At 41.8% G+C, this 27,124-nt stretch overlaps 1 protein-coding gene across 16 annotated transcripts in view; it reads right to left on the bottom strand.

The window, feature by feature from the left end:
- Positions 1-27,124, bottom strand: part of nav2a (neuron navigator 2a) — a 226,694-nt gene that overhangs the window by 22,380 nt on the left and 177,190 nt on the right. For 10 of the 16 annotated variants that reach the window (XM_044223117.1, XM_044222433.1, XM_044222523.1 and 7 more), the window contains 9 exons: positions 14,675-14,804; positions 12,061-12,379; positions 10,404-11,124; positions 8,972-9,191; positions 7,314-7,600; positions 5,605-5,670; positions 4,759-4,803; positions 4,012-4,208; positions 3,249-3,431 (listed from right to left, as the gene is read on the bottom strand). In XM_044223117.1, coding sequence (XP_044079052.1) covers positions 3,249-3,431; positions 4,012-4,208; positions 4,759-4,803; positions 5,605-5,670; positions 7,314-7,600; positions 8,972-9,191; positions 10,404-11,124; positions 12,061-12,379; positions 14,675-14,804 — 2,168 coding nt within the window. The remainder of the gene's footprint in view (positions 1-3,248; positions 3,432-4,011; positions 4,209-4,758; positions 4,804-5,604; positions 5,671-7,313; positions 7,601-8,971; positions 9,192-10,403; positions 11,125-12,060; positions 12,380-14,674; positions 14,805-27,124) is intronic. The other 6 variants (XM_044222608.1, XM_044222694.1, XM_044223686.1 and 3 more) reach the window with 4 other exon arrangements.

Below are 27,124 nucleotides of genomic sequence, written 5' to 3'. Positions count from 1 at the left end.
CTGACAGAAAATAAAACATTCCCTGGTTCCAGCTTCTCAAAAACAAGACAAACGAAGACGGGACTTTGGGTTGTGGGAATTGATATTGGGCATTTTTTGACATTTTTATACAAAACAATTAAGCTGCAGATTATTTTCTTGATTAATCAATTAATCAATAATAAAAATAATGGTTAGTTGCAGCCCTAGAACCGATAATAAGGTTTTTTAAGCGACATGTTTTTTGAGGGACTAGTGCAATGCCCATTCGATACGGGCCAATTGCTTGGCCTCCAGTATTGCAGCTTTCTCAAGAACCGCTTGTCCAAACAACTTCATACTTGACACTGCACTTCCTTGGGTCCTCAGCAATACACCCACCAAGTGTGAAGTTGATCGGAATAACGGTTGTCGAGAAAATCGAAGGACATACATACAGACAGACACTCCTTCCATTTTAGTTAGATTATTTTCATTTCTTCCTGTGTGGGCGAATAATAATCACTATGGTATTTTATGTTCTGTGATCTTGTGAGATATTAGCAACAAACTGGTACCAAGTTGGCCCGTCATTGTTTTCACCAAATGTGGGTTGTGCTTTTTGGACTCACAGGGTCATTTGTTGATGTTGGTGTTGATTTTATGGAAATTTGCTTGTTAAATATATAAATATATATTTTATACAAGATGGAAAGACGAGTTGCTCTCAGGTAGAGTTGTTTTCTTTTTCTTTTACTAGAAATATTTTATCTCTTTCTAATTGTTCTGATTTCTGGCTCTTCAGCATTTTGCGCTATTTGAACTTTTATTGATGGCGCATGTGTACATGTTGCTGTTTGTGTTAGCATTGAGAATCTGTACTTTCTTTAACCTCAGTTGTCTATAACATTCTGCAAAACTGACAGCAATTTTAACGCAGATATTGTGATGTATTGCAGACGACTGTCATAATATTGCAGTCGCATGTATTGAGATACCATTCTAATCATGATACTATTGCACCTTGAGTTACCATTTGACTCCCACCCCTAGTAAAATGAGAGACAAAGGCTCAGCACAAAATAAGGATAAAACAGAAGCTTCTTCCTGTTTACTATAATGCATTATGCATTAGTAGATGTTGTTTTACATACTGTTCGAGAATATAACGCAGGACATTGCTTCTTCTAAAAGAAGAAAATATCCCTAATGACTTCAGCTATGCTCATAGTGTGCAGAAAATGGGAACAGAAAGGTGGTGGTAATTACAAATGTAAACATCATTAATCTCAGTTTATACTTTTGGACCATCTATCTCTAAGAGATAAGTATATAAACTGTCAATATGTATTTATTGGAAAATATGGTTTCAACATACTTAAGAAGAAAGTGAGCAAATATAAAGGTGAGTGGGAGGGTTTCCGGGGAGGGGAGGAAGTGAGTTGTGTGTTGTGGTGTTGCTCTCAAGACAGGTCTGACAAAGTGTTGGGTGGATGATGTGATTTTTGCCCTGTTAATCTAACAACGGTCGGGTAACCCTACACCTCAGCAACATACACATGTACACACAAACCGCATCTCCTTGCAGACCTACACACTGCGATGTAACACACACACACAAAGAGGGAGAGAGAAAGTTATGTTGGAGGTTTTTTTGTATGTCATCTCTCTCACGCCTCTCACTGTGATTCCTGTAATTATCTCCTCTTCTGAAAGTGAAGACAGACTCATGGAGCTGGGAAAGAGAGAGTGAGACAGATATGCTACTGCGCAATAATAATGAGTTTGTGTCTGTGTTACTGTGCATGTGCACATTAGGTGTGTGCTACCTGAACATTTATATAATAGCTTCACAATACCAGGAAAAGCTCAACAGGCATTTGCTTGAGACAAATATCTTTGTCTCAAGCAAATGCCTGTTGAGCTTGAACCTCCACGTGTCCATCTGAACACTTATTGGTTAATTTGAAGGTGAGCATCTAAATGATTTTCTTGTTTGTGAGAATGTGGACATATTGATGTAGCAGGGGTATGAATGACCTCTTTACGGACACAGAATGTTTATATTGATTCACCTGTGAAATCGGTAATTTGAAACACCTGTCCTATATATTATATACTCAGATAAAAGCACAAGGAAGGCAAGATGCGCCAAACGGTGATGTATTGAATCATGTACACACCTGGTCAGGCTGAACTGACTCTCAGAGGATGTTTTTCAGAATCTGGTAAAGAAAACTAAGCTCTCAAGTTGGAGTCTGGATTTACCAGGTTACCAGAACATGCACCTAGCTGATTCCCCTCAAGGCGCGTTTACAAAACCAGTTTCAGTGTCACTGGATTTATTCTCCAACTCCGTCTCTCATGTTGCCCTTTTCCTCTGTATTCATCTCCCCTTCACTCTGCAGGACAAAATCTGTCTTTGGATCTCTTTACTCTGTCAGGTGTATATCAGTCTGTGATGTTCATCTGTGACTTTAAGTTTTACAATTAACTACATTTCCTAAAATACCTTTTGACAACCTTGAAAGGAGTGTAAACTTTTTGGATTTACCTGTTGATTACACAGGCTGAGATAAAAACTGTTTTTTGTCATCATGAAAAATTGAGCCTTGTGCACTTCACTTGCAAAAAATGTCTTGAGGCTGCCTTCTCTTGTGGTTAACTGTTTACATTGTGGTTTATTATTTATATTGTAGTTTGCTGAAATACATGTTCACTACCAACGATTGCTTTTTATCATTATTTAAGTGTTTAAGACTGGATTTTCCTTTTAAGAGAACCATTTTCAACACAATACTACGCCTACCTCACTCCCAGTCTTAGTTTGTTCCTCTAAATCAAAGCGCTGTGTTTCTATGGCCCTAAGGATTGAGCAGCTTCAGTGGAGCGACCTCGCCTGAGCGGGGAGTCTGCCTGCTGGTGGGAAAAGCACGGCTGGGTACTTTTCCCAATAAACAAGCTTATGAAGAAACAAAGCCACACCAAAGCTGATTATGGATTTCTAAGGGGATAGAGGGCTTTTCTTAGACGAGCGGTTGTAATCCGTCCTAATGTTCTCTAAACAAATGGAATAATAATTCCTTTGGCACGGGGATGTGGAATAAGGAAGGGGAGGCTTCAGAGTCATAGAGAGATGGAGGCATGCAGGTCTTGGAAAAGGATTACACCTAATTACAGATTTCACCAAACATCTGAAGAAAACATGGCCAGGACTCACACAGAGTCCCTGAATATTCAATACAGTTGTCCTATATCCATCCATCCACCCTCCTGTTGTCTCCTCTTACCTTCCTCAAAGCCGTCCCTGAAGGAGCCCGATCTGCTCATGGTGCGAGTCTTCTCGTCAAGTGACATGCAGGAGTTTCTCAGTCGGTTGTCGCCACAAGGGTCAAAGGAGACGTCCTGATTGGTCAGACTGTTGTTGCGCAGACTGGCGAGGTTGATCTGAGCTGCTGAGGTCGGGCTGGATGCTGTGAAAATGATATATTAAATGATATAAGTCAAGAAAATAATCTTTTTCATTTTTGATATATATATTTTTTTTTTGGATTTATTGTTTAGTCTATAAAATGTCAGAAAACTGTGAAAAATGGCCATTAGGATTTCCCAGAGTCCAAGGTAGAACCTTTAAATTGCTGGTTTTGACTGACCAAGAGTCCGAAAGCCAATATATTAAGTTAACTAAGAAACAACTACTCACATTTGAGAGGCTGAAAAAAGCTTGAGAAATGTCTTAAATGATTAATCTATCATTTTTCTGTCCATCCACTGATAATATAGAGTATAATGATATGACTAGAGCCATATGCATCAAACAGAAAGTAAATGAAGTTAAATGTAGAATAAGAGCAATGGTAATTTCTCTCACTTGAAAAACTGCCACCTCCTAATTGTCAACTTGTTTTTAACTAACTTTTAACAACCTTGGGTTTAGCTTGATGGCAGTGTGGTTTGAGTTTATGCACTGAGTTCTGAAATAGTTTCATAGGCTTCAGTTTGTCTCAACCAACGGAGAACAAATGAATTGCTTAATGATTAAAGGAAACACACATGGAGTGCTGGGTTTTGGTGGCTTATGGGGCGTACCGAGCTGTCCAAAGTTGAAGCGAGTGCCAGAGGGGGAGGTGAGGCTGGAGCCGGGGGAGAACGGGGAGTTAATGGCTGAGTCCTGCAGCCCGCTGGTGGAGTGGGAGCGCAGCCAATCACGGGCCTCCTCATGGCCTCTCAGCTGTGGGGATGGCCCATACCTACAGGAAGTCAAACAAAAGGTTAAAGTGGAATGAGGACACAAAACAGAACAGATGCAGTGTGGATTATGTGTTTTTACAGGACAAGTTGATCTGGATTCAGATTTTTCTGACTTTTTACAATCAGTGAGGTGGATTTCTCCTCTTAAGCAGCTAGATTAGTAGCTGTGATCTAACATTCAATGAATCAGACACTGAAATAAGGAATTACAACAGCGTGAACATAGACTGATTCTCAGTTGTGAGCAACAGAAACTGGTGAAAAAAGCAGAAAAGAAGCCAAACAAAGATTGACCCCCAAAATCAAGCCTGCTACAGCATAACACAGGGATAGCTCTGTACGACGACAAAGTGACATGCCTCTTCACAGAAGCACAACACAACAACACGTGCCAAGTGCCAAACAAAAACTTCAGAAGCATTTTTAAAAGCGTGAGCACAAGCCTCGAAGAGTGAATGTAGACGCAGAAATAAAGAAAGAAAAAAAGACAATTTGGTGAACCAGTGTGCAAAAAAGCGCAACATGTCCAGCAGGAAGTGAAGTCAGTACCTGAGTCCCTTCTTAGGCAGAGTGTTTCTACCACAGTGTGGCCCGCTGTGGGAGAGAAACACTTCAGAGGAGGAAAGCAAAGGAAGCAGGGAGGCAAGGAAACATCTGGCTGCATCTCTCAAAGGCTACCTAATACTATTTTCAACCTGCAAAGACATTTTTCTTATTGACACTAATACATCCTAACTTATACACTGCAAAAAATATCCATCTTGCCAAGTAATTTTAGACTTTTACTCAGTCTTAAAACTCTTTTCTGCCTCTCTCAAACTGTTAAAAACATTTTCTTGAAAGACAGATCGCTACACTGGAATAAAGAAAAATGACACTTGATTATAGAAAGTTCTTTCTATAAACGGTTTCATTTGTCTCATGGTACTGGGCTGATTATCTTAATCTTTTAGGGCTCAGAAAGAGTAAAACATTCATTAAGATTGAGATTTTTGCAGTGTAAAATCAATAATAAACATCCTATGCTCATGCTATTGAGTAAATCTGCACATACAAACTCTACCACAAGGTGGCAGTATGTAAACAGTCATAACAGGCTAGAGTTGACCACTGAACAAAAACACTGAAGCTGCCAACATCCACACAGACAACCTCACATTTACACTCTCTCATAAATTTCCATTCATACAGGAGCTAGAGGTCCTAAAAATAACCACAAACTACCACACAGAGCGACACACTTCCACAGAAAAACCATAAATACAACAAGCTAGCACACAGAGCTTCTCTCTGTGGTTCTTTGTGATGCTCTCTGTATGGCAGCAGGTGGCGGTTTAATAGGAACCTCCACAGCTGTTTCACCAGAAGCCTAACACTACACACAGGTACATTTACCTGTCCTGCTTCCGAGGTAGCGTGTTTCGGCTGAATATAGGGCTAGCGGAGGGGGAGGAGAGGGGACTGATGGAAGACAGGAAGGAGAACGCACAACAGACACAGAGAAAGAAAATTTTAGAGAATAAAGTAGATTAAGAAATCCTTCAGAACAGAGGTCAACTGCGAGATTCTTCACCAATGAAGTTAATAAGAAAACTCAGTGAGGAGGGTGATGTCATAGCCTCAAAGCTTCGACTCCAGATGCTATTAAGTTTCCTCTGAGACATTCCTGTCACATTACACAGTCAACCTGTCAGGATGGAATCCGCTACAATGACCACAATTACTGTGTAATCGACTGAGGACGCCATGGGATTTTGTTTCTCTGCTTGAGCGCAGACAGAACGGCAAACAAGAAGCGACACCTCACCACGACGGATGCTTTGTGCATCATCTCAATTCTGGATTCTTTAAAAGGAATTAATGTCAGAACTGGGCAGGATTTTAACATAGTCAGCAATGGAAGAAGTACTTAGATCCTTTACTTAAATTAAAGTATCAATATCAAACTCCATTACAAGTAAAAGTCCTGCATTCAAAATTTTACTTAACTCAAAATACATCAGTTTTATCAGCAAAATGTACTCAAGTATGAAAAGCAAAAGTCCTCATTATGCAGAATGACCCCTTTCAAAGTATTATACATATATTTTACTACTGGGTTATTATTACTGATGCATTAACATGTAAGCAGCATTTTAATGTTTTCGCTGGTTGAGATGAAGCTAATTTTACTTTTATAAACTGTTGGGTTATTTAATCTGTAACAAGGAAATATATTTTATAAATTGATCATATGTTTTGTATCCAAAACCTTAATCTGCAAAGTAACTAGACAATATTTACAGTGTTAGAGAAACACTATGTAACTTCTGACAGAAGAAATAGACCACTCAATCTTTTATATATGAAAGGTTCAACTCATAAGCGATAAATTGCACCCTTGCTCAGTTCAAAATATTCAGGGATTTTGCTGCTACAGTCGTACTTGGTCTGGTATGACCAGTAGTTTATGGCTTATGGCTAATGTTAGCAAACTTTAGATAGATATTGCGGTGTAGCTAACATTATTGGGGTAGTTCACTGACTCCATGACTATTCTTTACACTACGTTTTAGCATTTTTCGAAATTACAGTGGCCGTTCAGAAAAGATTCAGTAAAAGTTATATAGGATCGCTTTAAGTAGCATGCAATGAAATACAATATACTATATCAAAAGTCTGACTATATCAAATTTTTACTTAAAGGATAATTGGTTAATTTTGTTTGGTGACTACAAATGTATTATTACAGATAGGAATTATGGCCAAAACTACAAAAATTAAACCCAAGTTGTAATAAACCAGAGTTACACTTCAAGTACAGTACTTGAGTAAAAATATTCACAGTGAGGTGCAGACCAGTACGAACATCATTACGTCCATTAAAATTGTACAAGTCTGTCAATTAGTTCATGCAACTTTTGTAAAGTCACATTAATTCATTAGTCACACTAATGAACAGATTGTATGTAAAGAACCTAGAAACAACCTCATTCACCAAACTGATGAAGGCAAGATGCTCTACTGGAGAACAGATGACATGAATTTAATTTTGATGGGGGTTTTTTGGAAAAGGAAACTTTAAAAACAGACACCCAAAATGTCCCACTTTTGTCGGTCCTCACCTCTCAGACATGCCGGTCTTGACGCTGCCGGTGCGGCCCAGAGCGGACAAGGTGTCCTCCCTGTGGGTCCCATGGACGCCGCCTCCTCCAGCGCTGCCCAGGCTCATGTCGATGGACTCACTGCTGGTGTGCATGCTGCTGACGGAGGGGTATCCCACGCTGCCTGTCCCGCCATGCCCGCCCAGTGTGCCCTCCCTGCTCTGGGCGGAGGAGCTGCTGAAGGTGGTGCCCCAAGTCAGGCTGTTGGAGGGGCCGGTGGAGGAGTAGACTGAGCCGGGACTGGAGGCCTGTGGAGGGGTGGAGAGGATTGTTTTCAAAGTTAGTGGCAGCTTGTCTACCCTAGTGCTGAAACAATTAATCACTTAACAGCTTAAGTAATTTATCAGGCAAAAATGCCAACATTTCCCTTAAATGCGAGAATTTGCTGCTTTTCGCTGTTTTATATCATAGTAAACTGAATATCTTTGGTTTTTGAACTGTTTGTCAGACAATGTAATTTAAAGACTTCACCTTGGGCTCTGGGAAATTGTGATTGTGACTATTTTCTGACATCTGAAGATCATATGATGAATCAAAAAAACATCTATAGATTAATGAATATTGAAAACAATCGTTAGTTGTAGTCGTGATGTATTATTCACTTTTATTTTATTCACTTATATTTAATTGACTATTTAAACTTTTGAACCTGTGCTTATTGTTTGTAAAGACTGCTGCTTAAAAACAATGCCCTATATTTCACCTTATTAATGAGAACCAGTCTAATAAAATCTTATGAATCATGTGAGAGAGTGACGCAGAGTGACGCAGAGTTCATGTCTGAGCATGCTCACTCTGCTACAATATGTAGCCTATAGTTAGTCAAACGAGTACCTACACCGCCTACACTCTGTACTTCCACTCAACACATTAGCTTTTCAAGGAATTTACCGGATTTGTGGCATTAGTCTGGTGAGAACAAAATCATCCTTGTGTCCCTGCCAAAGTCTTGTCATTAGCTCACAAACCCAACTTAACCTAACTTGGACAGTTGACCAGAAACCTTATAGCTTAAGTGTGAAAATGACAATAATTCTAAAGTTAAATGATAAGAAATCTGATAATATTGTATATGTGGTTAGTCAGGCAGTTCAGTGGAGGATGCCTGTAAAATACACGTTATGTGACATGTAACAAGAGTCTACAGCCATGCTTGCAGCTCGGTAAGGCTGTTCTTAGGCACAGTGGTGCTTCAAGCCCGCCACTAGCATGGCTAAAAATAACTCAAATGCAATTCAAAAATAAACTAAAAAAAGAAAAGAAAAAAGCTTTACCTCTTTTCATGGTAAGTAACGGGTGGTGGGCAGTTGGAGAATGTGTACAGCTAAAAATAGCAGCAAAGCTAATAAAAAAGTGGCTGCTCCCGTGACACCGTTCTAAAAATAAGCCAGGCTACTTCAGTCATTTTAAAAGGAAAGATATTTTATTTTGAAGACTTATGAATCTAAAAGTCCAAGAATAATTTTTTTTTAACCTTTTCCACATTGTGTATGCTAAAGCTTTATCATACAATTGCTGTCACTTATTGTAGTGCATGTTACCATGGAGAATCCCAGCTCTCATCATTTATAGAGTAAGTTGACTGACAGACCAATAAATTGTCATATATTGTTGCTCACCTGCTCGCTGCCCAGCGTCCCCATCCCTGATGCCTGCGCTCTGCCTCCAAACAGGGGGCTGTTGGTCTCACTGTCCCCGCCTCCCAGCCCTCCGTCAGGGGACTCCAGCACCGTGCCTACATGGTTCATGGTGGCATGGGGGTTGGAAATAACAGTGGAGTTCTTCATGTTTTCAGCCGTGGTGACTGGAGCCTGTTTACTGGGTTTCCCGCCAAACAACCTGTGGAAAATCAGGAAGAGGAGGAAGGGTGAGAACTGGGGCTAAAGTACTCACAAAAGAGCAGGAATAAAGCAAAAGTCAAAGTCAAAAATTTCTGGCATTTTAACAAATCACATAATCAATTAATAAAGGAAGCACTATGCCAGAGGAAGAGACAGAATGTAAAGATGAACGATATTTGAATTTGAGAGAAAGATGCACATGTTGTCTATCCAATGTGACCTTTAAGGACAATATGATGTTATATAGTTATAGTCCAAGTTTTGTAATGCATGTTGTACATAATTACATCTTTTAACACTTAATTATTTTACATTGCTTTTAAATAACACTCTTTGCAGGTGTTAAAGTAGCTTGAGGCTATTTTTGTGCACAAATGTAAATTTAAACCTGATGCTGGTGCAAGAACAAAGGTGAAGGGGTTAGCAAAATCATTAGGATTCACCCTCCAGGGACTATGAATATTAAATTCAAATTTAACAACAAATTTCATGCAAATATGGCTGTTCTGGATCAAAGTGTTGAACGGAGAAGCAGGCTGACTGAGTTTGCCATCTTTAAGGTATTCAGTAGGAGGCCTGCAGCCAGGAAAGGTAGTCAGTGCTCAGATCTGAGTCAAGGCCAACAGAAACACACACACACACACACACACACAGAACTCTCTCCTGGTTCTTTGCTAATCCTGGGTTAGAGTTAAATGGTAGGCTGTGATGACTGGAGCCGCGGTGGGCGATAATGGCAGCACACAGCCTCTTTGAAGAGTTATCACTCCCTCACATTAATGAGGGTAGAGCGCTGAGGTAAGACTCAGCTCCCATTACCCTGCACCACACCCTCCCCCTCCGCCCTCCCCCCTGCACCGCCAAGGCTGAGGCTTGGCAGCTGATCAGCCTAGCTCAAGGCCTGCCTTTCACAATGGCCTGATTTAACCTCACTGAGCTTGTGTGTGTGCGTGTCTGTGTGTGTGTGTGTTAAACAAGCCCACACGTGTGATCCTTACTCACCACTGTTTATCATTTACTGTGACTACATGATGACTGTCTTTTAAAATGGTCTTGTGTGTGTATGTGTGTGTGTCTATGTGGGTAACTTCAAGCCCATACAAGAGGGCTCCACTCAGTATGGCTCATCAGTTAGCCGTCACTATGTCTGAATGACTACTGACAATACAAATTATGTTCTGTAGGTGTGTGTGTGTGTGTGTGCGCTCACCTGCGTAGTGTAGGTGAAGAAACCTGCTGTCTTCCCGTCAGAGGAACAGTCGCTGCTCCTCCACTCTGCATCACGACTCCGCTCCTGAGGTTGTCGATCTCAGAGACGCCCTTCTCCCGATCCGTCTGATTGGCCAGCAGACCTCCTGAACCGTTAGCCTTGGAGATGCTGATTGAGTTTTTCCCGTGAGACGTGACAGAGAGCACGGTGGCCTCGATGCTGCTGGTGGAGGAGCGGTTTCCGTTGCGGGCGGCTGCTCCTGAGCGGCTGGGTCTCGGCAGGCTGCGGTACTGCAGCGTGGAGCGGGCGCTCATGGGGAGGAAGCCGTCATCGTGGTGACCCAGCACCGACCCGCCATCATGCCCACCGGCCTTCAACCCTCCTGCCAGTGAGCGTGCCCCAGATTTGGGCATCTTTCCCAGGGTGGCTGAGCCACTCGTGATGGTGGCGCCGCTGGCAGTAACCATGGTCATCCCAGGGCCCTGCTTCTTGAAGCCGAAGGTGCTGGTAGGGGTGCGTGAGGTGAGTGTATGTGTCTGGGAGTGAGGGTCTGAAACGGTGTGTGTGAGGGCGTTTGTCGTCACTGTGCGGCTGGCGGGGATCGATTGTTTCTTTGCCTCGTCGCCGCTGCTGCGTCCTGCGTCTGAGGGCGAGCGGTGGAGGCCGTTAGGACGAGGAGAGAGACGACCCTTTTCTGACACCTTGACGTCATCGGTCTTACCTGCAGGACACACAGAACAACACATCAGCGGGGTGGGTGGGTGATACTGCTCCATGATTTCACACTCAGATCACTGACAGCTAGACTTGAGGTGAAGAAGTTGCATCTCCAAACGGTCAGCTTTTAAGGAGCTAGTGGGAGGAGCCTTGTTTTTTGTTTGGCCACCATCCAGTTCAGAGTTCATCCTAAAGCATTCATAAGCACAAAGATGGCAGCATCTCAACCCGTAAAAGAATAAAGGCTATCCTTTAAATTAAGTGAAAACATGAAGATCACCACTTAAGAGGTTTACAGAATTTAAGTTGTGGCAGCATGCCAACAAAATAAGCAATGTTGTGAAGCACACTATTCACTGCACCCTTGAGACTGTTTTCTTTAACATCACACAGCAATGTCATAATTAGATACTATTAGGCAGTATCCTTAAATTATTTCTGCCTCTGAATACTGAACACTCCCTTCATTATTTCACTTTATCCAATAATAATTACTTTTTAGCAATTACACAACAGATCTGTGTGCAAAGACATTTCACCTACTGAAATGATGCTGCTCCAAATGCCGTGGGAGCTGATGTTACAGAGTGTTAACAAATTTAGAGCAAACTCTAAATTGTACTCACAAAAATTTAACATTTACATAAATAAATATGTCCAACATTTGTGCAGCACAGTACACTGCAAAAATACCTTACATAGGCATTTCATTTTGCATTCAGACTTCAGACAAGTCTTATTTTTCATGAAATAAGTTGAGATTTCTGCCAGTTTAATACATTTCTGGAATTTCATTTAGAAGTGAGGAGCAGAATATAACTCAGATCAGATAGGATCAAGAAATGACACTTGAAGTAAGTTTTAAAATTTTTTAAATTTAATTTATCATTTATTTGTCTTTGTTTTTTTTTCTATTATTGGTGGCGGATGTCTGTGTTACCTGAGCTGTGGGTCTTGAGGCCAGCAGAACCCGCGGAACCTGTGCTACTGGTGCTTTTAGTCCGGGGGGATGTCACCCCCACCTGAGTGCTCATGCCTCTCCTCCAAGAGCCCGTGTGGGACACGGAGGGGGTCTTCCTCCCCGAGCTGCCCTTGTCGGACTCATCAGACATGTCGGAGGGGTTCCGACGGCTCCACTTGGAGCCTGGCTCCATCCTGACCCCGCTGTCTGACCCACCGTCTGGCCTCTTCACCTCGTCTCCTGACCAGGCCTGGTGCACCGCTGTGGAGGCCGAGTGCTTCTCTGCATCCGTCACAGGCTGGCAACACACACACACACACACACACACACACACCCAGTATGTCAGATGTATTACTGCTGAAGAAAGCATCTTTTATGTTGCCAAGTCCCTCTAAAAAGCAGACCATTTTATGACCACAACCACCATGCTGTGTAATCCTGCCAGCATCCACATCACCATCACCTGAGCAGTTCTCCTCCTAATGGGTGAATGTAAGCATTTGTGCTGCTTTTGCTTTGCTGGGCAGCTCGTGTTTTTGAGAGAGAGACTTGGACTTGACGTCACGTCACAAGTCTTCATAGGCAAACTGCAAGTCAAGCAAAGCTGTGTTCCTGGTGCTGTCTTATTTATCTTTCACGTGATCTGGGACTTTACCAGGGTAAAATTTGAGACTTGAATATTTTTGCTTTCAAGTCTCGAGTCAAGTCTTGAGAGAGTCAAATCTCATCTAAGTCCACCCTCACACCAGCGATGTCCATGTCTCAAATCCTAAGTCTCCTGTGATGACTCTTATTTACAATAAATAGTTGCTGTTGCTGATCACCCTGAGCTTTACAACTTCATTCTTCTGTTTTCAAAACCTAAAACATACTGAAGGCAAGTTAGTGTTGCACTTGAAATTTCTTTTAACTTTTTTGTGGAGTTTTTATTGTTTAAATAAAAGTATGACTTTGCTAGTTCACCATAGCCTTTATTTTTCTAACAGTAAATTACAGTTGTTTGAGGGATGATGGATGCTTTTAAGTTGAGTCTGCAGTTGCCAAGGCAACACTCAAAAATGCAGCAAGCTGCCCTGCTCAAAGAACAAAAAAAACAACAACAAAAAAAAACACAGTCCAGCCAATGTGTTTCATTGCCAGAGGACAGATGAGGCAGACTTAATTAACCTGCACGGGTCAGACTGCTGTACTGAGAGAAAGGCTCCTTTGTGCCGTCCTTTGTTTTTTCTTCAGAACCTCAACCTCTGCAGCAATAATGGACACACATGGTGACTGACTCCACGTCAGCCATACTACTACTACTAATACTGCGTGTGTGACGTACATGGGAGTCAGCTGACAATATTATCGTCTCACCGATCACTTTCCTGAACCGTAGGGGCTCTTAATCAGTGTTTAATGGTTTGAGGCCAGTGACAACATCAGCTTTAGCTTTGTGAGTTCACAGCTGTGCCACTCAGACACAGTTGCACATTCTTCTGTGAATGTAGAGGAATGCTGGGACTAACTTGGTTTAGAGAAATGAGGCCAAGTGGAAGAATACGGTTGCATCAGTTTACCACTTTTTACATCTACATTTCTTCCAACCATTCCGCAATGCCATATGAAATTAGGCTACTTAACATTTGTAGATTTTTCATTTAAATTATTCATAGACCTAATGTGAAATTAACTGTTGCCCTGGAAAAGTCACGCTTGCCTTCAGATGGAACTCATGTGGTCATATTTTTGACATGGGAAGTTGAGTATACAATCATTGTGCATCATGACAACACTGTTGCTAGGCGACTCACAACAAAAAATAGGTGTTGCCTTGTTGAGTTTAATGTATTTTTGCAATTAAATGGGATGATTATAAATCCATTGGCTTCAACATTTGATAGAGTTCATGAGTTGATGTTGAAAACATCCAAAAAGTTGCTAAAATCACATAATATCTCTTCTCCTGAACACTATAAACAGGGCTCCACTCGAAGGCACTAAAATATGCCCTAAATAAAGTCACTGTTTTGAGTGATTATTTCCTGGAGGAAACTTCCAGTTGTTCATGTGGACGTCAAGCAACTGACAGCAGATTGTGACGTAGTGCACGTAGCGCTGATGCCAAATATTCCACTTGGCACAATAAATCACATCATAACAATAAAACAAAAAGCATCATCACGTTTAGCTTCTTCTAAATAAGGAAAAATGAAATCTCCAACTATCGTGACTGTTTGAGGACAGAGGACGCTTATTGAATCCAAATCCGTTCCAATATTTAACCTAGTCTATTTAGGCTTACCTTTCAACTATTTTAAGTATCAAAAGTCATTTAAGAGCTAAAACTCAAACACTGATATCAAAATAACTAAAACTGTACTCACTCAGAACTCAATTGTCAGGTATATTGCATATTTGGTGTTTAGATAAATGACTACCTGGATGTTTTGTACATCACGCTTTTCTAATAAAAAGGGGAGAGGAGAGAGATACTTTATCAACTTAGAACCAGATCCAAAATGGAAGTGGCTATCCCAACCTGGCACAATCATAAACATTTTGGTGTTATTCTTAAATATGGATGTGTGTGAGTGAGTGTGTGTAGTCTTACCTGTGTGTTGAGGCCCTTGCGCTGTGCAGCGGGTGTGTTGGCATAGGAGGAGATGGAGGAGCTGGTGTTGATGTCATCTGTGTCGATGTTGTCACTGATGCCACTGCTCACAGAGCTGCTGTCATCCCAGCTGGAGACACACAGAGATAAAGAGAGGCTCACTTTAATACTGTTTAAACAACAAATCTCCCAGAGTAGAGAGGATGGGGGAGTCCACTTGGCTCTTGTTAGACGGTGGCTCTTTTGGAACATGTTTTATTCCTCTTTGAGGAGACAGACACTAGATTCACCCAGCAGACAGCCTGAAGACACAGCAGTGAGGTGTGATGCTTCTTATACCATAAACACAACTCTTTAGAGACAAAGATCTTTTTTGGAGCTGCAGCGAGGTTTTCATTTTTGCAAATTAAGTGTAATACTTAAAAGTTGTTCCTTTTTTTTTTGTTTGTTTCATATTTGCTGTTAAGCATAGATATGTACACATCTACACTTACAATATACCTACTGTAGGTGTGTGAGTGTGGTTGATTGTGGTTATGGATGCATACATTATGTGTCTATATGTAAAAGAAACATGTTGTGTACTTCATTTTACAAGGACAGCAAGTATAAAGTTCTCAGTATACTTGTATTTTCGATAAATGTATGACTTTGTATGAAAAGAAAAGAAAAACTTAATCTATTAACTACAGTGTTAAACAGAAATAAAATTGAAAATTAAAAAGAAAGATGGATCCGGCATCTCTGACTGCCTGGTGATTCTCTTCCTTTAGTTTCCATTTCAACTGGCTTCAGCTTGGGTATGCACACACACACACACATACAAACAGGCTAAATGGGGTTGTCTATCATATGAACAAAGGCTTGTCGGAGGAGTGACATCATGGTGTGTCTGTGTGTGTCTGTGTGTCTGTGAGTTGTTCAAACAGACCCATCTGAACAGAGCAAACACGGCGGGAGTTAATGCAGGATATTTCTAAATATGCGTGTGTGTGTGTGTGTGTGTGTGTGTGTGTGTGTGTGTGTGCATCCGCTGGGAGTCTGTGGGGGACAGGAAGCCCGGCCAGTGAGCAAACATCACTCTGAAAGGACCAGAGGGAGGCTGATGGTGGTGCCCAGTACAGGGTTGGCTGCACCAGAGGAAACACACACACAGACACACACACACAGTTGGTGTTGACAAACTCTCAGTATTTTCACAGTCATCAGGAGTCTGTTCAGTTAAGACCAATGATACATAAAAACCTGTCTAGAAAGTTTTATGTATGACAACAGAGAAACACACCCACATACAATCATCACTAATGACACACACACACACACACACTATACCAACACACAGGGATTAAAGGAGTTAGAGTCTCACGCCTTCCTGCCTACTAAATCGGCACACTGACCATTTCTCTTCCTTTCCTATCACACCAACCAGGACTGCAGTTACAGATTCACTCAAGTTTAATCTATAAAATCTCATCACAATTTCTCAGAGCCCAAGATGACGTCTTCAAACAGTTGAAGACAACTGTGCTACTGTACCAGCAGTCCAAACCAAAAAGATATTTCTAAGCTACTTGACAGTTGTTGATACTTGATGATACACATATCAGCTCCCATTCATCATTCATCTGTCAAGTCAGATTTTCAGACGAGCAAGACAGCAAGTCAATGTAGTGCTGTTCCAAAGCCAACTTGGAAGTCCTGAATGTTTCCCACCAGCACATGAACACAACATCATAATTATGGCTTAAAAAAACTAAACAAAAACAAAGAATGCTTAATGGCTGAAATCCCAGATTCTTATTACCACCATAATCAAATCAGCTGGTCCTTAGCAGGTTTCAAGCCAAATACATCTGCTGGTTTTTGAGCAACCTTCCTAACAACCTGACCGAGAGAAAACATAACTTCCTTCTGGATTTACCAGCAGAATAAATCTAACAGCAGCAGAGCGGAGACAGAGTTTCAGAGTTGAAAGCATCCGTGGAGCAGACGAGCTAAGAGGTGCTGAGAGATTTAGAGTGACCGCAACCGTCTCAACTCATCCATACAGCCACAGGGGAAAGTCCCACACATACACAGACACAGACACACACACACACACACACACACACACACACACACACACACACACACACACAAATGCACAAATGTGGACAGGCATGAAGAAACAGACATACAATATCTTAATGCTTCCTGAACACAGACTAAACCAAAGCCATCATTACTAGAAGGACAAAGTTTCTTTGACACACTTGAGCATGCACACACATATACACACATATATGCATCTACCTGATCAGGGCGCCTGGGTTGCCGTGGGAACCAGAGCGCTGAGGGAAAATGCCAAGCTGGACAGAGAGCTTCATGACTTCATGCCGCTGAGAGAGTTCACACAGCCAAATAGCTCTCCCACTCCCTCTCTGTCTGTCTGTCCCCCCCACCCCCCTCTGTCTGAGCTTTCTCAATGTCTCTCGCCCGCTCTCTCGCCCTGGCAGTGTTCCTAGATCGAGCTCCTTTGTCGCTCACTGCACTGATGCTTCATCCCTCGGGCACTGTTCGTCTCTCTCTGGACTAACTGAGAGAGAAACTGGGGGGGGAGAAGAGAGAAGGACCTGCCCTTCTGCTGGTAACATGAGCCTCCCCTGGGACTGTTAACCACTTCACTGCTGCAGCCACACCACTAACAGAGCACACTAAGACACACAGAAATACACCCCGAGCCCTAAATAAGCCACTTCAGCCTAACAAGAATCAAACTGCAGCACAAGTCAAAGCCACATGATCACAGACAAACTCTCTGAAACTGAAGGACAATCCTCAGCCCACTGTTGCTTTCCTGTGTGTTTCCCAGCTATGGTTTATGTGTATGTGTGTCTGTGTGTACAAGACTGCAATTTTCCAGACAGATCCACCCTGACTAGCTGACAAGCCAGTGCTAATTAGAGATCAGGCCAAGCGGCGTGGCCCAGCCCACAGCCTCCTGCTGGCAAAGCAACCCACCAGTTAACAACCACTGAGCCCTTTACGGCCAGTCACAGGAGACGTAGACCTTAACTGCGGGCTGCCCCCGGGAGGAAGTGGTGCCAAAGGCAGGCCGACAAGGCCGACAACTAATAGATCATCGCACTGAGGAGAAGCTTCTTACGCTTCCTCTTAACGAGTTAGTTCACCCAAATCAAAAAATAACATATTTTCTCACTAAACTCTTACAGTATTTAGCCATGTAGATAGCTTTGGAATTTTCAGATGGAGGTGAATGGGATTTTGTTCCTGGTGCTCACAGCAATGAAAAATTCTGGGATTTTAGGTGAAATGACCCTTTAAATCAGCTGGAGTGTGCAGTTAAAACTTTGTGAGCAAGCTTCTCATTCACCAGGATGACATAATATTTCATTCTCTCACTTGCTGAAGAGGTTAAAAGGCATGTAAACCAGTCAGAGAGGACAGAAGGAAAAGTGACCCAAATCAAGACATTCCGGAGAGGAACCTCGCCTCTCGCCGGGTCCCTTCAGAAAGCTTTCTGCTCTCCCAAAGGGGTCAGAGTTCAGAGGCCAAACCTCCAAAACTTCCTTAGAGAGAAGAGCAGCATGGGGGAGGTAAGGGGACCAATGAAAAAAAGGCTTTGTGGGTCAGCCAATAGGAGTGTCTGAAAGTGTCCTGAGAAAAAGGCTGTGGTTGTGTTTGTTTAACTTTTCTTGTGTGCTTCCCTTGGGACTGCGGTCGGTCGATGGGTTGGTTGGCCTTGCAGTACTGTAACCCCCCTCCTGAAAAGCCCCGTCTGACTCTGGCACATGCACACAGGATCTGTGCCGCAGAAATATACACACAGACATGCGGCCACAACAGAGCTGTGAAGCAGAAGTAAGGGGATTTCCTGTGTTTGAGGGGCAACTACTGGTCCTCACCCTGCAGCTGGATCATATAACCCCAAATCTCTGTCTCTGTCCACACAGACAGACAGACAGGGGGAGGAAGAGGGGACTGTCTGTCTGACTTACAGCCCTCAGGGTTCAGGGACACACAGAAGACATCAGTTGACAGTTGAAGAGACAACATCAGGACAAAAGAGCTTGTGGCATGATATCCCAAATATATCAGTACCATCAGAGACATGCAAAACACTTTAGTCCTATCAGGAAATATGGTTTGCATCAGGCACAACATGAAAAGCAAGTTTTTCCTCATAGGCCATAACACAACATGACCGTTTATCAATTTACATTGGAATCATGTTTCTCTGCATTTCTATTTTCCATTTAACTAAAGGAGCCTAACTTCAACAACAAATGTTGTCTAAACACAAGCAGCTGCACAAGAACTTTTCCTATATAAATAAAAGTTGTTTTGCCAGTTTTACTATATCACAGAGAAACGTTAAGATTTCTCACATCAGAATCTGTACTTGCAGCTGCTCTCTGCCTTAGGGTTCAGAAAAATGTATTATAGTGTTTGAAGGTTTATGAATACAGGTAGTTTCTACTTAGATCTGAAGTAAAATATGATCACGAGTGTCTTTATTACTAGCAAATCTACGCTTAAAGGAGCAATGTGTAGTATTTAGTGGCATCTAGCGGTGAGTTTGCAGATTGCAACCAACTAAATACCCCTTGCCTCACCCTCCCCTTCTAAGCATGTAGGAGAACCTACGGTGGCCGCGAAACTTGCAAAAATTGCGAACGGGCCTATCTAGAGCCAGTGTTTGGTTTGTCCATTCTGGGCTACTAGAAACATGGCGGTGAAACATGGCGACCTCAGTGGACAAGGACCCGATCCCTCTGTAGATATAAACGGCTCGTTCTAAGTAACGAAAACACAACGATTCTTATTTTCAGGTGATTATACACTCACGAAAACATACTTATGAATATTATATTCCATTTCTACCATATTCTGCCAATTGATCTCCCTAAATCTTACACACTGGACCAAAACAGAGCTATCGCTTCTACATTATTGTAGCCAAAAAACACCTAAAACCTATTGTTACTTTTGTGGAAAAGTAACAATAGTCCTGACTAAATGGGCATAGTGTCATGGGCATTATTGCTCTTGTTGTGAAGCACTTTGTACTTTGTTTTGATAGGTGCTCTATAAATAAAGTTTCATTTATTATTATTTATAGTGTCGGGACTGAAAGGGCCAATGGGACGGAACCTAATACATTCCAGCCCCGAGTCCAGGAGCCGTGTAGTACGAAAATGACACAGTTGCCCCTGCACTGACAAGAAATGACAGGACTGGACAACACACTCAGGAATCTCTCTCTCTCTCTCTTTCTCTCTCTCTCTCTCTAAACATTTGCTATCTGCACTCAGAGAATTTATCAAAGCATTTAGATTCCTCTGGCTGCGTCTCTTTCTCACAGATTTCTTTTGACTTTGTCTCTTTCTCTCTCGCTCTCTGTTTGATGTGTAAACAAACACTCCCCTTTTAGTCCACCGGCTGACCCGGATCCACATTAAAAACACACCAAAACTCATCACTCATCACTGAACACAGACACACGACTCCACCGTGCTGCATCCACTTGTGCAACAAAAAATTTAAATTTAAAAGACTACTGGAACAAACATGTGGAATGTCTCACGTGAATGTAAACACACTACTTAAACACACACTGAATACAAACCAACTTATTGTCACCTCAATGCTAGAATGAAACACAAGGCTGTAACTCCTGCCTCTACACCTGTGGTCAAAACGGGTTCATGGGATCCCTGGGGGGCAAATAATAAAAAATTATCAGTTATGTTGGGGTGCAGCTGCAACATAAAGGCAAACTTTGCCCAGAATCTGTCCTTTTTGATGCTCATCTGGTTTGAAAACTTCTTTAAAAGTGTCTCCAGATGACAGATGATGATCCACTTTAAGAAAATAAAAAACTTCCTCTCTTAACATTGTTTTTTCCCCCACTTTTCTCTTTGCTCTGTTTTCCACAGATGCTCTCAGTTGCTTCTCCATCTGAACTTTTTAGTCACGCAGAGCAAAACTGTGCATCAAATTAAAGATTATGATTGCTTATGTAAAAGAACCAGTATTTCTAAATGCAGAAAACTCTTAAACTGCATATTTTTAAGTATGGAAACAAAAACACAATACACTGATTATTAATTAATAATAGAAAACTTGGATTGGTTACAGACAATGGACAGTTATTATGCTCAATATTAAACTCTTCGACCCCAAACATAGTTCAAACGCACAGAACTTTAAAATAAAGATACCAAATATGTCGGGCTGAATTTTGGGGAAATGTGTGAAAAAGTCTTAGTTTTAAACATGCCATTCAGTATAAACTTCAATGATACAGAATATTTATATGATAATGTCAGATGTCCCATGTGAATGATACCATTTGGGGCTTATGGGACAAAATCTTACCAATATGTTGGTCTGTAGCCTGTTACATTTCAAGAGTCCATGACACGAAACCTCCTGCACGCAGACTTTTGTCCCCAAAGTTTCCCTGCAGCTTACACGGTGAAACTTGTATAATCAACTTTATCCAGTTACTTTAAAGCTGCAACCTGCACGAACCTGCTGACTCTGCGACTTCCCGCCCGCACCCAACCTCACCCCACAGAAAATATCAGTCAGGGGAGTAATGGAGGATTAAAACTTACCCTGTGCTGAGTGCTCCACAAACCACTCATTGTAGATGAATTAAAATCCAACATGCGCTGCTCCTTTACTCTATTTTCTCCATCTATTGTTTCCTCCTGGTTGCCTGGTTCAGATTCCAGACTGGACCAGAGACATGGGACTGAGCCTCAGACCTCTGTATTTCCTTTCAAAAATAGCTGGCTCAGTGGCTAGTTCAGTTGGCTCAGGCTCATGTACTTTGCAATCAAGACGTCCTGGTTTTGAATCCAGCCCGCAATCTTTGTCGCATATCAAGCTTTTTTCTCTCTGTTGGTCATTACAACATCTCACTGCTTTCAGCTGAGCAATAAATCAAAGCTTAAACACATAATATAACATAATAGTGAGTACGAAGATCGAGAGAACACTGTGGATGTTAAAGCTGCAATGTTTGACTTTGAATGTGTGGGAGAAAACCCCTTAGTTACCTGAGTGAGAGCCCCACCCTCTTCAGTGTGTGTGTGTGTGTGTGTGTGTGTGTGTGTGTGTGTGTGTGTGTGTGTGTGTGTGTGTTTCCTAGGGTGAGGCAGGTGTGCTTGTTAAAAGCTCAGAGGAGCGGAAGATGGTCTGCCGATACAGTATCCATGGCAACTGAAATATAATTTCTCTTAGGATTATGTCTCTGTTTCTCTCTTCTCATAACAATCCTCTTTATTTTCCCCCTCATCAATTCTTTCTCCTTTCCTCTCCATGTAAATCAAGATTCTCAACCCTAATTAATGCCACCTCCTCCCACATGCATGTGGGAAGCAAATTTCTTATATATGTGGTTACACTAGAAAACAAATCTACATCTTACCAAATAAATTTACAACTGTTGCTTTTTTATGTTATATATGTATTGTATCTTGTTCCAGTACAAATCAGCATGTTTCAAAGATTTTCTAGAAGTGACTGTCTGCTTTCTGAAACAAGAGAATAAAGCCCCGGTCACACCAGAGAGTGGCATGGCAAAATTTATCCACGTCTTTGCGATTGCTTCCTCCATTTTGGACTTTCTGGTTCTATCAAAGGCCAGCACGGTCAAGACATCTTGCTATTGGTCAATGGTGCAAATTTGTGTGTCAAAGTTTACCAAACTTGAATTTAACGGAAAAAAAAATGTTGCAGATATACCCCCACGAGTAAATCCACTGATCACTGTGAGTCTATTGGAATGAATTGATTTCACTGCAAAATTTCATCATTTTAAATTCTGGTGAGACCTGCCCTTAAGGCAGAATGCTCAATAAAAAAGAAATTTAAAAAGTAAATAAGACTTAAATGACTATGGATATTTTTGCAGTGTAGGTGGAAGAGCGTTCTGCAGCAGCTGGGGTATGTGGGTGTGTGTGGGAGCATCATTAACTTGGGAACATATTTGACCTTACGTCTTGAAACAAACAGCTACAGATTGTGGGTCAGACTGCCTTAGACTGCTCCAGAGCGCCCTAGAATGCCTTGCTGGACTGACCTCATTACAAACACAAACACACACACACACACACACACACCACTGGGACGCAGCAGAACGCTGCTTTCAGCATGAGCATGGCTGGGAGGCATTTATAGTATTTGGTATTCTAGGAGAGTCAAAGGCTGAGTGAGAGTCTGGATATCTGTGGAATAGTATTGCATAAAGTGTGTTTTGAGTATAAGTGAGTGTGTGTGTGTGTGTGTAAGTGCAGAAGATAAGGGGAGAGCAGACAAAGGATAGGTGTGGCTGTTGCATATCTCAGACCAAATGTTTAACACATTCTTCTCTCAGTGAAAATATATTCACAAAAACCTTTCCTTTTGTCCTTTTCTTGACAAAGCCAAATCTCGAGAAAGATTGTGTCAGTCTGCTATGACTTAAAGACGTCACTGCAATTTTTTTTTAATCATCGACAGCACGTTTTTAGCTTCAGTAAGAATGGAGTTCGTTCTAAGTTTGAGAAGCTGAGTTTCTTACTTTCCTCTTCGACCTGTGAATGCACATGATTTTCTGTTGCTCATCTAATACAAAAGGAATGGGACTGCCAGCATGTAGGAAGCTCTCATTTTAATGGTGTTGGGTTATCATGGTCTGTTATCAACATTTTTGTCTGTATAACAAGTGAAACACAGCCAGCATGCAAAGAAGTAAATGTGCATCTACTGGCCTTTCAACCTAGTAAAACGCTCTGAGGACCGAAACATTGTTAATGAACAGAGTTCAGTGAGTGACAGTGTGTGGGATTGTCTGTTGTTTCCTGGGTTATGTAGTTTGATTCTCTGTTTGCAGTCTGCTGTAAATGTTTATAAACTTTACAACTGTATTTGGGTACGCTGCAAGAAGCCAAGCAAACTGTCTTCACATAAAACATAATTTCACCGATCTTATTGCAATCTGATAGTTTTAATGTTTCATAATGGAAAATTATTGGCTAAAAAATTATGCAAACTCCACTGACAACCACAGATGGTTTATATGTGCTCATCATTTGCCCTGGTGCCACTGATCCTGGTAACCCAACACTGACTCACCCTGCTCCCCTCTGCCATCATTAACCAGACTCCTGGTGTTCCAGAGTGGAGCCGAGGCCCAACACACACACACACACACCGGACTGGGACCCACACACTGCAGGGCTAATGTTGGAGAGAAGTCCAGCACTGACAGGCTAAAGTTGTCTGCAAGCATGACCAACAAGGACCGGGTGCAAGTACAAGAAGGTTTGGGGGGTAAAAGTGCAGATGGAGCTGTGTTCCTGTGGGTCTGTGATTATCATACAAATAGACTCCTGGTTCTATGGAACAAGATCGCTGTCTCATGAAACGACAGGAACAGAGGGAAGGGAGAAGACCAATCCAGTGATTATTATTACAGTGAGAGCCTGGATGCAAACCACAACATTCACTCTGCTGAACCAGGGGAGGAGGTGGAGGTGGGGTTACAGAGGACAGACAGAGAGACAGACAGGTAGAGGGCGAGACAGGTGGAGTGCCAGGTGTTGCTGGTAGCTGAGGAGAGGAGTTGATAAAGGAGGATGAACCTCTCTCTTCCTCTACCTGAGGCCAACAGGGAACCCGCTCAAGTCCAGACAGGAGAGATAATATATTGGGGCCTGGGGCGTGAGTGTTACAGTAAGTGTGCCTGTAATATGTGTGTGTGTGTGTGTGTGTGTGTTAGAAGCATCTTTGTTGATTTCCAGTTTCTCTCAGGAGGGTTTCAATCCCACCTGTAACAGAACTTCAAGTTGTTAAAGCATGTCATACACACACACACACACACGCACACAGACAGCCTGTACTTCGGACAATGAACCATCATCATCAAAGATCATTTGAAGTATTACCACCCATTTTTCTTGTAGTCATATAGGGATTTCACATAATGGGGGCAGACAAAATAATTTGAACAGGTATCATAATAATGTATATAGTAATGTAATAATAACATTTAACTTTGAAGTAACTAACATGAGTCTTCTACAGTTAGCCTACACACAACTTACATGTGTTAATAACTATGGCTGTAATAATTACTTTTGGTAATTTACGGCGTAAAAATCTTTTATTCAAATTATCTGGGACTGATAAACAATAGACAAGTGCACAAACAAACAAAAAATGCACTAAGACCTGACACTGTCTATTGACTGCACAAGTTGAAAATGGAGGAAACACAAACTACTGAAAGTTAGGGAGCATTTTAGTTTGTAACCGGCTGTGCTGCCGTGTTACTGGTCGTTCAGACAGAAAATAGCACTACCTTATAAATCGCAAGGGGCTGTGTAAGTGGGGGCGTTTTGTTTCAGATACCAGTAAGAATAGAAAATACAATTCAGGAAGGCCGGTTTGAGTAATAGATCCATGAGTTTGAGTTTATCAGATGCCAAAAGACTCCACAATGGTTTATAATAAGAGAAAGGATTTTACAACTCTGGAAGTTGGCACAGTAGAATTACTCAATTCACATTACAAAGTAATCTATCAGGAATATGGGCTTGCATATATTTGACTGGCCAATGCAGTGGGTTGCCGAATGACACTGCATTGTGTTATGGTCAAAGTTGAACCAGGTTCACCCTGTGTTTGTTTGTTTTTTGACAGAGCATCATTGCAGTAAATGAGGAGGTTGGGTTTTATATGCAGTGCTAACATTGGTCTGAAGACAGACTTAAAAGACTAGCGTTTAAAGGCTTAGTACCACAAACGCAAGGCATGGCAAGTTTATTCAAGCTTATTTGTACAGTACTTTGAATTTGAATAATTCTAAATACTTTACAAAAGGCATTAAATCTACAATAAAAAGATAATGAGAAGGACAATGAAAGGTATTAGAGTGAGTGACAGCTGGTGCAAGTGTTTTAACAGGCACCTGCTGATGGAGGGTGTATCTGTCAGTGAAACAAGAGTGTCATGCTGTTTATATTGTAAGAAGCATCACATGATTCCAGTAGAACAGCAGCTGCCAGGGTTAACAAAAAACACTTTCCCTTACCTTTTGTTTATTTCAGCTTGTGACCACTGTTTCTCTTTGCCAATGCAGTGTGTCTGTCGTTGGCCTACTCAATTATGTTTTATGACATTAAGTAGTTTTGCTTTTTCTTAATTTAATTTGTTGTACCTACAACTCAGGTACAGATGATTTGGACTCTTTGGAGCTCCGTTATGGGTCTGGGTGATTTAAAACATCTCATGTCAAGGTGCTTATTGTCAGACCTCTTATGATGCAAATTGGCCTCTACCTGACAAGACCCATTGCTGTAACAGTAATTGTACTTGTGAGTTTAAGTACTTTTTATGAGGCGTTCACATGATTTGGTCAATCACCTTGAGTTGGTGTGTTCATTTTTCACATCAGCTAGTTTTTCAGTGCTACATGTAGACCAGACCAAACAAAGACATAAATGAACAGCAGCCATTAGCTTCTTCTGAAAGAGGAGAATGAGTCCTGATCCGGCCAGTATTGACTGTACAGACACCAGCAAGAAGGATGTAGAGAAAAGGGAAATAGACCATTCGCACGAATGTGTAAAACATTAATGGATCCTTTATCACCGTGCCACCTCATTATAAAGATGTATATACTTTGTCACGTGAAAGCATCTGTCATCAGCCTCAAAATGAGTGGTTTATGTGGTGCTCTCCTCTCTTCTTTGTTTCACGTTCTTGTTTGGAAAAGAGAAATTATATCTTCAACGCCTCAGCAAGAGGGGGGGGGGCTCTAACACTCACTGCTACAGCGGTTTCACACCACAAAGAACTCTCCTTTGTCTGCTTCAACAAAGAGAATTCAAATCAGAAGATGGACAGTTATAGATCGCTTCCTCTTTCTCCTGTTGCCTGATAAATGACAGTGATAAGCATGCTCACACACTCACATACACACAGAGTTTCTAGTCTCTATTGTCTCTGCCTATTTACTCAGCCTTGCAGGTCCTGTTGACTCAGTGTGATCCTCCGTTGGCTTCCACCCACTGCTTTACATATATTTAACAGTTGGTAAAACTAGTTCTTGCACTGCAGATCAGCAACACTGATCAGTTTTAGCTGTCACAACAGTCACCTACTCAGCTGATGAGATGATATGTACTTATATGTTTCGTATTATCTGAATAAGTCGTTCAGCGCTGTGTTTTTCTAGTTGCATCCTTTATGCTCCTCATTAGTGAGGTTTGGTCTTGATCTGGAGGGTTTTAGCATGAAAGCTTAAACAGTTTTTGGAAAGTTCCTAACTGTGAACCTCAACCCTTTGAAGCTTGTGACCTCCTCGTCCAAGGGTCACAAGGTTTTTAACCGCAATGCCACGGTGACACCCAACACCTTTCCCCACCCCCACTACTTCCCCACCAGCTCTGA

This window comes from Siniperca chuatsi, linkage group LG1 (genome assembly GCF_020085105.1).
Source record: "Siniperca chuatsi isolate FFG_IHB_CAS linkage group LG1, ASM2008510v1, whole genome shotgun sequence".
Classification (NCBI taxonomy): Eukaryota; Metazoa; Chordata; class Actinopteri; order Centrarchiformes; family Sinipercidae; genus Siniperca; species Siniperca chuatsi.
Note: the sequence above shows the minus strand (reverse complement) of the source record. Positions and strands in the feature narration are given on the sequence as shown.